This window comes from Kogia breviceps, chromosome 10, assembly GCF_026419965.1.
Source record: "Kogia breviceps isolate mKogBre1 chromosome 10, mKogBre1 haplotype 1, whole genome shotgun sequence".
NCBI classification, from domain to species: Eukaryota; Metazoa; Chordata; class Mammalia; order Artiodactyla; family Physeteridae; genus Kogia; species Kogia breviceps.
In genome coordinates this window covers 50,361,885-50,375,397 of record NC_081319.1, presented here as the reverse complement: position 1 = coordinate 50,375,397, position 13,513 = coordinate 50,361,885, and the positions used below count along the sequence as shown (strand labels likewise).

Genomic DNA, 13,513 nt, shown 5'->3' with positions numbered 1-13,513 from the left:
GTGTGTGTGTGTGTGTGAGAGAGAGCTTAGAGTGAGGTTGACTTTGAAATGATTTTGTATGAAGTTGCTGTGATAATTTTTTTTAAATGTTAGGTACCTAAAATTTTCCTCTTCCCTATTAAGATACAAAAAAGGAGGAGACAAGTAAGGATTAGACCCTAAACGGTCTAATAGATTTTTGTAAATTGACCTGCTTTTTCATCCTTTCCCAAATTGCTGGGTTTTGCAGGGAAAAAAAAAATGGGTTGCAGATTTTAAATTCAGAAGAGTTATTTTGGAAAAAAGAACAATAATTTAAAACAATAAAATATAGCTGAAATTAAGTAACAGTGATAGGAAAACAAGTGCTTATGAAGAACATTAAAAAAAAAAAAACCCTCTAAATTTAGTCATTGTTTTCTGACTAAAATTCTGGCACATTTGCTTTTCCATCACATCATGTTGTGATTGGTTATGAAGCTGTTGTTAGAACTCCTATGGTTCTGGCAGGTATGTTCATGAATATGCAACATGTAAGGTTACTTGTTGCATACATACACACATACATATGTATATAAATATTGGGGAGGGTACTGAAAATTTGGAGAATGCTAAAGCTTTCATGTCAGTTCCTAACTGAGCTGAAATCAAGTCCACTGCTCTTTTGCTGTAAGCACTTTGCCCATCTTTTCCCCCATATTCTGATTCTTCTTTATTTACCAATCCTGGGGGTGATTCCACCTTGAAACATGGCCCCCACCTCTCCTAACTTCTCATGTGTTGATGAATAATTTTCAGTTACAATTGGATTTTTTTCATGGTACCTCGTTGTACCATGTACTCATTAAGCAAACTTGGATAATTCACTTAAGTTGTGTGGTATGATGGGAGGTGAATGGACCAGGGCCATTTCCTGGGTGTCTCACTTACTGCTTTGTGTATTTCTGAATAAATTGCTTGAGCCCTCCAAACTTTGATTGTCTTGTCTCTAAAGTGGAATGAGATTGCACACCTGTGGGGCTCTTGGAAGAGAAGACCATGGATGTAAGGTGCCTGTTGGCTGCGCCTTCCATATTGGAAATCCATTTCTTCTCTCCCTTACCTCCTTTCTCTCTCTTTCATTTGCTGCCCTTTCATCTCTTCCTTTCAGCTCCTTATTCCTGTAATCTTCCTGGTGGGCCTTCATTTACTCTTCTGAAACATAGGGAGATGATACCTACCTTCCTCAAGAGGCCCAGTGAGGTTCCAATGATACTGTTTTGTAAACCATAAAATACTCCTCAAATAGTAGGAACAATAACAGTGAGCCGAGCCATTATTTCAAAAGGCAAAATAATGTATATTTGCTCTGCCATGACAAGGTGATTCTGTGATGGGTTTATTATGCCTCACCTTCAGAATCTCTATCCCCTCCCTTGTGTACTTCTGCTTGTGTCTATTTAGAGAAGCGAGTGAATGCATGTGGTATATCCTGGTTGTATATATATTTGTGGAACTGATAATGATTCTAAGTTGGTGACCAGCCCAGTGGAAGCAAAACAAATATATTGGTAAATAATGAGTAACTGAATGTCGCCAGAGCCGTATAAACGGAAAGCAGTCCTTATATCTCAGTGTAAGTTATCTCGCTGGTAGCTGTGAGGTGCAGGGCAGCAAGACACAGGACTTGGTGAAGATTGCTTCTCCACAGGCCTTCTGCAGTGGGTGCCACTGTACAGATGCACTTAGCTTTGGCAAATTGCCTTGAAGATGATGGATTCATTTGCGGCTTCTTTAAATTGCTGTGGGCTTACACTGTTACCTCACTCAGCCTGATGGGTCAGAACAGTCAAGTCTTCACACTGGCAAAGGCTCCAGTGTCCTGGACTTCCCCTGCCCCTTTGCTTTAGGTTCCATTTTTGAGTATCTGCCAGCGTGGTTCTTTGTGCCAAAGGAGAGCTTGAGAAGTTTACCTTGACCAAGGTGTGATTCCACTGCAGGCCAGCCCTTCGTGAATCCCGATGGAACCCCCGCCATATACAACCCCCCCACCAGCCAGCAGCCCCTGCGAAGCGCGATGGTGGGGCAGCCCCAGCAGCAGCCCCAGCAGCAGCCCTCCCCGCGGCCCCAGCAGCAGGCCCAGCCACCCCAGACGCAAATGGCAGGCCCATTGGTCACTCAGGTAAGAGCTGGTGGGAAGGCAGGGAGGGGAAGTGCTTGGAGATGCAGACTGCACCAGCCTCAGTGATGCGGTACATCAGGAAGAGGCGATATTTTCCGTGGGTTCCAGCCCCATCCACTCAACTCCATAATAAAACCTGGCAGCCTAGAGCCCTTGGTTGCAGGTTGACAGGACTTCAGCTGGATCCTTAAGCTTAGGTAGCAATGAGGGACCCGTCCAGTGACTTGCATGGTGAGACATGGTACTTGGGGAAATGAATGACAAGTCTTGTCTTAGATCTAGATGCTGCTTTTATGTGTCAAGGAGTCTATACTGTCTTGGGGACTGAACTCAAGCCCATCCAGGCCCTTGTGTCACCTTGTGTCACCTTGCTCACCCATTCCTAATGCAGATCAGTGCCCATGTCTGCAAAGAGTCAGTATTAAATGGGAAGAACAGAAACCAGCTCATTCCAAGGTGGCCTGGCTGTTCATTTGTCCCTTGGAGAGACATAGGGCTGTTCTCCTTTTCTAGGGCAACACATGGAAGTGTTCAGGAACCTGAAGTGTTCCAGGCAGGTTGCCAGGGTGAACCTCTTTTTTTTTTGGCCACAGTAGTGGGCGGCAGGGATCTTGGCTTCTGGGCCTACAGTGGAAGCGCAGAGTCTTAACCACTGGACGGCCAGGGAAGTCCCCGAACCTCTTTTTTTGTTGTTTTTTCTTACTTTTTAGTACTTGGACTATATTTTTAGACCCAGGGATCTGACCAACAACAACAACATGAAAAGTATCACAGTAACTTCTTTTTTTTTTAATTGACTGAAAGATTCTTTAAGTTCTATAGTGCTTTACAATTTTCAAAAGTTTCACACACAGGACTTCATATCTGAGCAGCAAGCCTCCCTCAAGGCTGGCTGGCGCTGGTCTGCCTGCTTTGGCTTCCTGTCGGTGGCTGGTGCCCCTCTCTCGAGTGCACTGAACCAGGAGGACCTATGAGGGGGACGGTGGTGTGCTTCAGATGCGATCGCCTTCCGGTGGGATTTCAAGCCCCAGTACTTCCCTGTTACCTGACCAGCTTTTTCTTTCCTCCAGTCTGTCCAGGGGCTGCAGGCTTCCTCCCAGTCAGTGCAATACCCAGCTGTGTCTTTTCCTTCCCAGCATCTCCTGCCCGTGTCTCCGACGCCGCAGTTCCCCATGGTACTGTATCATGTGGGGATGACTTTTCACCTGGGAGAGCACATTCACTGGTTTTACCACTTTCTTGTGCAGGGCAGGCTGACGCTGGGTGGGTGCCCTGGGCTGACTGTAAGGGGGGAGGTGGTGTGTGAATGTCTCATTCTCCAAAATAATGCTTTCCTTTCTGTCATCTGTCCCATGTTTAGTGCCTCTGCAGTGGTACCCTTTTAAGAGTTTGCAAGCTAAGCGGAATTGAATGTCCTCAGAGTTATATGTCAGGAACAGAGAGACACATGAACTTGGTGTGAGGATTGGGAAATATCTTAAAAGTCAATATCCAGATGGTAACCAACATCACCCTGTGCTCCTGATACAGATGTTCCCCTAGAATCCCAATCCTCCAACGGCCTCTCATTTCTCCTCAATGTACTAGGTCCTTTTGGACAACAAGAGTGAGCATTGTCCCTGAACATCAGGCCAGGCCAGTGACTAAATACTCGTTAACATGCAAATGAAACCCCACTGATGACACCAGTTCTGGCTCGATTTTTGTGGTAGCCATGGGCAACACAGTCCTTCTGCGTCCTCCAGAAGGCAGATCCTATGGTTACTGCTGGTAGACCAGATGACCCTCCAGGACAGAGCCCCAAATCCTTCTTGTCTCAGTGCCATCCTGAGGATCCCAAGCCTTCAGTGAAAAAAATAATAATTTGTTTCCACTGAAAGAGGGAGATACGGGTCAAACTGTTTGCCATCTGTAATCCTCAAGATGATTAAAATCTGTCTTCTCTTGTTATGTTCTCTTGGTGTTCTGAACAGAGAATTCCTTTCGTTTATTTCTTCCAAATTGTTCTCCCTCCGTCTCCCATAAGGACAAGCCTGTGTCCTATGTCTGCCACTCCCATTCCTCAGCCACTCTTGCTGACGCCCTGGTTTCTCTCCATGGCTTGCAGAGAGAGGATGTGACCACGCAGTTTGGCCAGATGAACCTGAGCCGGCAGTCCTCGGGGGAGACTCCCGAGCCCCCAGCCGGCCCTGTCTACACACCATCCCTCCTGCCGCAGCCCACCCAGCAGCCAAGCTACGTCATTGCCTCCACAGGCCAGCAGCTCCCAACGGGAGCCTTCTCGGGCTCTGGCCCTCCCATCTCTCAGCAAGTACTCCAGCCCCCTCCCTCGCCCCAGGGATTTGTGCAACAGCCTCCACCCACACAGGTAAGTGTGATTTTTCTCACACCTGTGACCCAGAGCTGGTTGCTGGTGCATCTTGACCTCTGTTTCTATGTAGAACATCACCAGCTCAACTCATCTCGCTCTTCTGGTCCATACTGATATTCCCAGCCTACAGGACCCGGTTTGTGGCATTCATCAGTTGTGTGAAGTCTTGGGGGCTCAGAAAGTAAGTTTAATGACGCGGACCTGTGTCCCTGGTACCAGGGGAAGTGGCCCATTTTCCAGGCTGCTGGTGCAGAGGCCATGGGAGAGCATTGCCCTCCAGCAGGATGTCAGCTCACTGGGGGTGATTGCCCAGGGAGGGAGAGCCTCAGGGAAGGAAGGGGAAGGCCAGCTCCTGGGGGACTTTGATCTCTCTTGCTGCTGCTCTGGAAATGTGTTGTTTCCTTTCTTATCCATTCATAAGCATTTTCTGGAGCTTTTCTGGGGCTCCTCTCTGAATATAAAGGAGGAAGCTAAGCCCCATCCACTGTCCTCTCCACTCCCCTGGGGAGTGGCGCTCCTGCACACGCTCACAGGTAGCCATTAATCATACTTAATTGACTTGAGCATGTAAGACACCACAGATCACTGATTTTTACTGTCTTCTCAAAGACTGATTATGTGTTACTCTTCACCACCAAACATCTCTGGGGCTCTCCTGGGTATCCCTTGCAGAATATTGCAAGTGATTACTGTCAAGATGTAAAATGCACAAAAGCCTTTTCTGGCCCATTTTCAAGGCATGCATATCCCAAGCAAATTTCATCCTAATTATGAAATATTGCATTGGATGAGATGTTTAAAGTACAGTGTCACCTTCGTATCATTTGTGGTGTGGCACTGCCATAACATCTTGAATAAATTATTTTCTTTTCCAGCCATGCAAATTCCTCCACCATGAAATGATTTTCACCCAGTTGTTCATTTTATTTTGAGTGATAATTAATAGTCCATCTTTAGTTGCCTTCTCTGTAATGTAGTAGTGTTGCTGGTAGGGTTTAAGGAGATGTTAAAAATAATTTTAAGTTACAGGAGAAAGGACCTCATTGATATATTAATTATTTTACTAATAAATTAAATATTTACTTTAATTATCAGGGAAAAATAGTTTAACTCTTTTAGCCTAAATAGCATCTAAGTGTCACCCTTTTCTGTCAAAGAGAAGAGTTGGCAGAATTTTTTTTTTTTTTTTTTTTTTTTTTTTGTGGTACGCGGGCCTCTCACTGTTGTGGCCTCTCCCGTTGCGGAGCACAGGCTCCGGACACGCAGGCTCAGCGGCCATGACTCACGGGCCCCGCCGCTCTGCGGCCTGTGGGATCTTCCTGGACCAGGGCACGAACCCGTGTCCCCTGCATCGGCAGGCGGATTCTCAACCACTGCACCACCAGGGAAGCCCAAGAATATTTAACTGAAGACTTTTTTTAAAAAAATGCCGTTCCTTGATTGAAGGAATTTCAGTAATTATTGCACTACAACAGCAAAGACAACTCAGAGCTTTGGTGTGTCTGCAACAGAAATGCTTTCATTCCGTCTCCAACAGAGTTAAAAATAGAAAGAGGGAGGGAAGAAAAAAGAAAACAGATGCTCATGAGCAGTCTGGACATCTGTGAACTTCTTTGTAAAAGAACCACAAATAAAGGTATAGGATATAACCCACACTGACTGTCAATTTAGTAAACATTTTAAAACTCAGTTACTCAATTATGTACAGTGTTGAAAAGAACACTTGAGATACAGTCCATGGGCATATATGGAAATACGTTATGTTTATGCAGAAAATGACCCATTTAATAACCTTAAAGGTCAGTTTTGTCTGATTTGGGTGAATGCTTTCTGAACGCCCACTGGAAGGGTGAAGCAAAAATGTATGGACAAGGCAAAGAGGGAAAATAAAATAGCCATAAAATTCACAGTTCTCAAACAGGTGGCTCCTAATGTAAGCAGATAATCCTTGCAGGCTGTTTACTGGCACACCTCTGCTTACACTTTAAAGAAGCTGATAGAAGAAAAGTCAGAGGCCTGTAAATAAAAAAGTAATCAATTATTAAGAAAACAGGGCTTCCCTGGTGGTGCAGTGGTTAAGAATCCACCTGCCAATGCAGGGGACACAGGTTCAAGCCCTGGTCCGAGAAGATCCCACATGTCGCGGAGCGACTACGCCTGGGCACCACAACTACTGAGCCTGCGCTCTGGAGCCTGTGAGCCACAACTACTGAAGCCAGCACACCTAGAGCCCGTGCTCAACAAGAGAAGCCACCGCAATGAGAAGCCCGCGCACCACAAGGAAGAGTAGCCCCCGCTCGCTGCAACTAGAGAAAGGCCACGTGCAGCAACGAAGACCCAACGCAGCCATAAATAAATAAATAAATTTCTAAAAAATAAGAAAACAGCCTTAATATAAATGACCTGAGGCAGGTAAGGAAGTCTTTCCAGGTCAGGAGACATTTGATTTGAATCTTATTGGAAGTAATTAGAGTATTTTTCAATCATTCTTAGTCATTAGAAAGTGACAGAAGGTGACATGAACAATATTTTTAACATATGTCCCTTTTAAAACTGAACATCCATTTTTGGGGATACCAGCTATGTGCCAATCACTCTGAAAAGTGCTTTGCTGGGCCTCCTCATATTTCATAATTTCATCCTCTGATTCTTTTAAGCTGGAGATCAGCAGATTTCATGACCTACCTGTGTTTCCATTAGCAAAACAATTCAAGTTAATGATCATATTTAAAACTGCCGTAAAAATGTGTTGCTGTAGATGACTGTTTCATTCACTTTTGTTTCATTTAAAAAGCACAAAATTCAGCGCTTTAAGACAATCACCATTGTGTTGCTCACAGCCAGGTCAGCAATTTGAGCAGGACTTGGCAGCGATGGCTTGCCTCTGCACCACATGTGGCTTGACTGGGCCTGGAAGATCCCAGGTGGCTTGACTTACATGCTGCAGTGTTGTGGTCTTGGCTGGGCTACCTCTGTTCTCCACACGGCTTCTTTCTCCAGCTGGGTAGCCTGGACTTCTCCTGGTGGCTGGGTTCTCTCCTGAAAGCGTGGAAGCTGCAAGTCTTCTTAAGGATCAGGCTTACAAGTCTCAGAAGTCATCATTTCTGTCTCATGGCATTGGTCAAAGCAAGACAGAGCCAGCTCAGATTCATGGCTTTCGGGAGTAGATTTCACGTTTTCATGGGAGGAGTAATGCACACACACACGTGGGCATGCATGGTGGCCGTCTTTGCAATCTACTGTACTCACATTATGTCATAAGATGACAATATTTTATGTTTCAAAATGTTACTCCATTTACAGCTCTCATTTCCTGCCGTTGTTCCCTTTCTTCCACAGATGCCTGTATATTATTATCCATCTGGTCAGTACCCTACCTCAACCACGCAGCAGTACCGGCCCATGGCCTCTGTTCAGTTCAGTGCTCCGAGGGGCCAGCAGATGCCGCAGACAGCACAGCAAGCAGGTACTTGGAATCCATTTCCCATTTTCTCCTCCAACCCAGTTATTTTGCACATAAATCTCTCAGCTGTCCTCTTTGGATGAGTATCCAAGCTTGGCAATTTAAATCAGCTCATTTCCCTTCCCCAGAGAAGATAAAGGAGCATTTGATTAACTCCATGTGGAAAAGTGACAGGTCCAAGGAGGAGAAGCCCATGTCACGCCAGCATCCCTAGCATACCCAGCATTCCTAGCATGCATGTGAAACACGGTCTCCGTAAATGACTTGAGGATCCTCTTAGTTTCTCTGAAAGCAGAGAGCCAGCTACATCCCTGTCTTCCTAGTTCATACTTTTTCCCCCTTTTCAACCTAAAGAGACTTTTCCCCTGTTCCTAAGGCTAGGGCACCAAATTAGGTTGTTTCTGTAGCATCCTAGAAAGCAGCGTTTTGAGAAGAAGGCCACTGACACTGCAGCCTGTGTCCCGATGGAACTCAGACCCTGGCTTATGGTCTGGAGGGCCACACGCCTCCTGCGGCAGCCGCTGTGCAGTGGGAAGGGGGGCCGAGGCACTGTCCGAGAGTGAGTAGCAGGTCTCACAGTGAACCGGTCTCTTTCCCTACTGTGTCACACTCCTGATGGGATGCCGCGACCCCGACGGCAGCAGGAAGCCGGCAGGCCTCGGTGACCTGTGCTAGGGAGACATTTGTGTCCTTTCCGCTGCCCACACGGCAGAGAAAACCGCTGATGGTCCTGCTGAAGACCGCCTGGCTGGGGCACCCTGCCTTCCGTGAGTAGGACAGCATGTTAGAGCCCACACTCCCATCTGCCACCCAATTTCTGCACTGGATGTATGTATGTGCATCTGTAATGTGTGCAATATGCCTGTGCGATATCTACAGGAAATGGACAGTTTTTATACGCTATGACAAAAAGCACCATCCTTGTCAAGGATGAATTACCAATCCCCACTATGCGGCTGGTGTTTTGTCACCTTGGAGGGGTCATTTAATTCCTCCATGTTGGGGGTAGCTGTATATTCTTTAGTTCCTCTCATGGCTTAACATCTGGGGAGAAGAAGGAGACACATATAGCAGCCAACCAAACTATGTCTTATTTTCAACACTGTATCAGTTTGGGGAAGAATATATTTTGATCTCTGAATTGGCTTTTTTACACTTTTACAGTAATGAGAGCACTGAAGGATTTCTAATTATTAGTTACTTTAAGACAAGCATTTGGCCGTATTTTCTCTGACTGTTGGAAAATGGTATTATCTCTATCATTCTGGTGGTAACTGTGCTATCAGTTTAGATATAGACTCTAGTAGTGTGTTGTTTGCATTCTTGAACCGTCTTTTTTTTTTTTTTTTCCTGCTCATGTTATCAAAGAGTTAATTTATAATCTTCTAGCTATTGGTCCAGAGGCTATAGAAAAGTTTTCCTTTTGGCTGCCCCTGCTTTTAGAAGAAGAAAGATGCCAATATCTAATTCTAACGATTTTTTAAAAAAACTTAGTTTAGTGCCATTGTTTGAGAGCTTTCTGAAGGATATTTCAGTCTTGTGTTAGGGTATAGTTCACATACAGGAATTCAGGTCCAGACGTGCAGGATCCCACTATCCTGTGAACTCTGGGTTTGTGTGAGGTGCTGAGAAAGTTGGATGAATATGTTAACTGGGCAACCGAATAAGATTTAGAACAAGCCTCGGGCTCCCCACTGGCTCTTCTCCGCTACCTTCACTGATGCATGTCAACCCAAGGGAGAATCCATGTGACCTTTTCTTACTCTTTTGAAAACACTGTAGGGGAATTTGGGGATGCAGAAACCACCCTCCCCATCTCGGGGAGACCTAACTGGTGGCTTTTGTGACAACCCAGTGGCTTTGACTTGTCCCATGCCCCACATCACCAGGGAACTGCCACCCCAAGGCAAGTTAATGACACGTCATTAGAAGAAAGCATTCTAAGTCAGTATCTTGCTCAAAATAGCAGCCGGTGCTTCAGGTGTCAAGGAAGTGGGTGGCAGCTAATGTGCCTGTGAGGGTGGGGAGCTGAGAAATGCAAAATGATACATGCACAGTATCTTCCCTGAGAGTGATTACATCAGTATACACACGTAGACCCTTGTGCTCCTAGTGCGGTGGCCACCACAGCTGACATCAAGCCTAAAATACCCCTGTGGTTTCCACCTCTTCTGAATGTACTGAGTGTTTGGGAAGGCAGATTGTGTCCCCAGATCTCACTGAGAATCACCTCTGCCAATAAAATCCAAGGAACACAGCTTGGCGATGGCTCTGTGACGGTGGAAGGGGGCTCTGGGCCCTACAGCTGGGAGGCTTTTCACTGAGCTTAGTGACACCATCAGCAATTTCCCAACGGGACGTACATAGAGGAGTTATCTGGGGGAACAGCTCCATGTCCGTGGACTGTCTCATAGAGGAAAGAGCCTCTTAAGCCTGTGTGTTAACCAATTTATCATAATGACATAAACATACTTACTAGTTTTGCCTTTATTTCCTGGCATGGATGATCCTATAGAACTTAACATGCTGTAACTGAACCAGCATGTTACAGAGGTAGATAACATTTAATTAATTATTCAAGTACACAGGGTGGCTTAATAGCAGAACACATTGAGAGCCTGGACTTTTGTCTCCCGACTCACATGGGCTTCCATGTTATTTTGCAGAGCTGGTCAGTAACAAACGGCAGAGAGCGGCTGAGACATTTGTGCACAAATCACACATTGGGAAGGAAAAAAATAGCGTTCCTTTTACATCATGTCTCCAACCCCAAATTCCCTTTTCAGTTTGACTTAAAAGTGTGCTCTCCCTCTCTACATATATATATATATAGATAGATTCATTCTTTGTTCTCCAAGATCTTGGACATGTCCTAAAAACAACAAAAATGAACTTGTAAAGTCCCATATACTTTCCTAAATGGGCATTTGGGAATGAATAAATCCTAATTTTGGTATTAGAATAATACTGGTTTCATAAAATAAATTAGGAATTGTTTCCTCCTCTTTTATTTTTTGGGTGAAATTGTGTAAAATTGGTGCTAAATCTTCTTTAAATGTTTGGTAGAATTCTCCAGTGAAACTGTCTGGGCCTGGGGATTTGCAGAAGCAGAATTTTTTTTTTTTTTTTACTTTTTATTTGAAGATAATGTGTGTAGCTTTTTAAATATGAATTCATTATGGTTATAAGACTATTCAGATTATCCATTTCATCTTTGCTGAGTTTTGGTAGTTTGTGGTCATTGAGGAATTGGCCCACTTCTTCTAAGTTGTTGAGTTTATGAGTATAAAGTTGTCAGTAGTAGTCCTCTATTATCCTTTTAATAGCTACAGAATATGTTGTGATATCCTGTTCTATCTTGATATTGGTAATTTAAAATTTTCTTTTATTTTCATAAATCTTGCTATATTTATCAATTTTTATTGCTCTTTTCAAAGAACTACTTCTTTGTTTCACTGATTTTCTCTATTGTTTTATTGTTTCAATTTTATTGATTTCTTCTCTTTATTATTTTCTCCCTTCTGCTCATTTTAGTTTTATTTTGCTCTACTTTTTGTAGTTTTTTGAGGTAGGAAGTTAGATCATTGATTTAAGACCTTTTCTCTTTTCTAATGTAAGAATTTAGTGCTTTGTTTCCTTCTCAGCCCTGCTTTAGCTGTGTCCCACATATTTTTATATGCCATATTTCGATTCATGTGTATATATTTTTTTCCTTTTATTTGAGATTTTTCTCTTTGACCGGTGGGTGTTTTAGAGGTATGTTGTTTAACGTGCAAGTGTTTGGAGATTTTCCTGTTGTATTTCTGTTATTGATTCTAGGCTGATTCCATTATTGTCAGAAAACATACTCTGTATGATTTCAATTCTTATAAAATTGTTGCAGTTGGTTTTATGGCCCAGGATATGGTCTATCTTGGTGAATGTTCCTTTGAGCACTTGAAAAAACTGGGTATTCCGCTGTTGTTAGGTGGAATGTTCTATACATGTCAGTCAAATCCTGTTAGTTTATTTTGCTGTTAAGATCGTCTGTAGTTTTGCTGATTTCCTGTTTACTCGTTGTGGCAGTTGCTGAGGGGTGGATATTCATGACTCAAACTATAATACTTCCTAAAGTCCTGAAATGAATCTCAAGACAAAGGTTGCCCCCGTATCCCTGAAGTCCAAGGATGAAGGGGAGACTGTAGCTATTTGGAGCATGTTGGTTCCTTTCCCAAGTAAACAAGAAATGCTTCATTCCCTAAAAGAAGCTAGAAACGCTCCATAGAAGCAGTCTGGAAGGTAAACGCCCTCTGACCAGTGAGGTTTGGGTAAGGTCTTCCTATAAGCTGCTGTCCACGTCTCTCACATGCCAGGCTTTCAGCCCTGTTGCTTAATGGCAGTAATACTACTTTAGGTTTGGGTAGAAAAATCATGTAGGTGACTGTTTACAATAGACGGTCCAACAGTTCTGCTTTCCTAATAGAGCAGATGTTTCTGTATTCTTGAATATAGTGAAACTAGAACAACAGGAAGAGAACATGGATGGCTTCAGAGCAGAGCAGGAAGGGAAAAACATGAAATTTGCGTGAGCCTTAGATTAGATTATAACTGCAGTAGATCACTTGATGTGGATTCTGAAAACTTTGGGGATGCCTCTCACCTCTGCTTTTCTAAAATCCCATCCCTCTCCCACCTTCCCCCGCTCCCAACCATCTGCCGAATGATTCATTTTTGGTAAAAACCAGTTTCATAGAGCGTTTTCCATGACAGTGTTTTACTTTTCAAGTCATAGTTTAAAGGGAAGCCATGAAAAGGAAATCTTTAAAAGGCATCGTATTGCAAAACTCCATGCAGCTTTTGTGGGGTTCTGCATGTCTATTTACTTCTGCTCTGCTCAGTTCTCTGGATTGGGTCCATGAGTCTCCAACCTGCCTGGTGATGGCAGAGTTGGAATCTCTTACAGGAGGCAGTGGTAGAGGTCTTCAGAAGTTTTTGAACTTGACTCACTCTTTTCACTTGTATTTAAGGTAAACTTCACTTGGACTTTCTCTTACACTCTGCTCGTCAGCCATCATGACATTTAAATAGTGGAAATAGAAATGGAAAGTAAACACTCAGTTTTGCTAAATGAGGAAACTGAGGAAGGTCAGCCTCCTACCCGATGTGGAATCTTTCTCATCAGAGCCAGAAAGGGGGCTTCTGCTACTTCAGTCTTTACAGATTTAGTAACAGATGCAGCTCTCAGACACTCAGCAGGGTTATTCAGGCTGACTGAATCTGACTTGTGAGATTTTGCCCATGACTATATGAACTCAGAACCAACTAGCCTGTGCAGTGGTAAGGAGGGCACATGAACAGGAGTAAAAATAACATCCAGATAACTCGGAGAAGTGTTATCACCCCTCCCTGTTCATAGGAGAAAAACTGGAGCTTCTCCACCTCTTAGGGCATCATCTCTCCCTGCCCTGATAGAGAAGCTGGAAATAAACCTTGCAGCAGGCCTCCTAGTGTCCAGTTAATCAGAGTGAAGAATGATGGATGCAAATAAAGAAGGTTGCAA

At 44.1% G+C, this 13,513-nt stretch overlaps 1 protein-coding gene across 50 annotated transcripts in view; it reads left to right on the top strand.

The window, feature by feature from the left end:
* ARPP21 (cAMP regulated phosphoprotein 21) overlaps nucleotides 1-13,513 on the top strand; it is a 182,656-nt gene that overhangs the window by 118,989 nt on the left and 50,154 nt on the right. For 21 of the 50 annotated variants that reach the window (XR_010835010.1, XM_067005749.1, XM_067005750.1 and 18 more), the window contains 5 exons: nucleotides 1,959-2,140; nucleotides 3,211-3,315; nucleotides 4,248-4,508; nucleotides 4,582-4,692; nucleotides 7,851-7,977. Coding sequence is in view for 49 of the 50 variants with exons in the window: in XM_067005749.1 (XP_066861850.1) it covers nucleotides 1,959-2,140; nucleotides 3,211-3,315; nucleotides 4,248-4,508; nucleotides 4,582-4,692; nucleotides 7,851-7,977 (786 nt within the window). In the remaining variant the exon portion in view is untranslated. The remainder of the gene's footprint in view (nucleotides 1-1,958; nucleotides 2,141-3,210; nucleotides 3,316-4,247; nucleotides 4,509-4,581; nucleotides 4,693-7,850; nucleotides 7,978-13,513) is intronic. The other 29 variants (XM_067005779.1, XM_067005778.1, XM_059077305.2 and 26 more) reach the window with 4 other exon arrangements.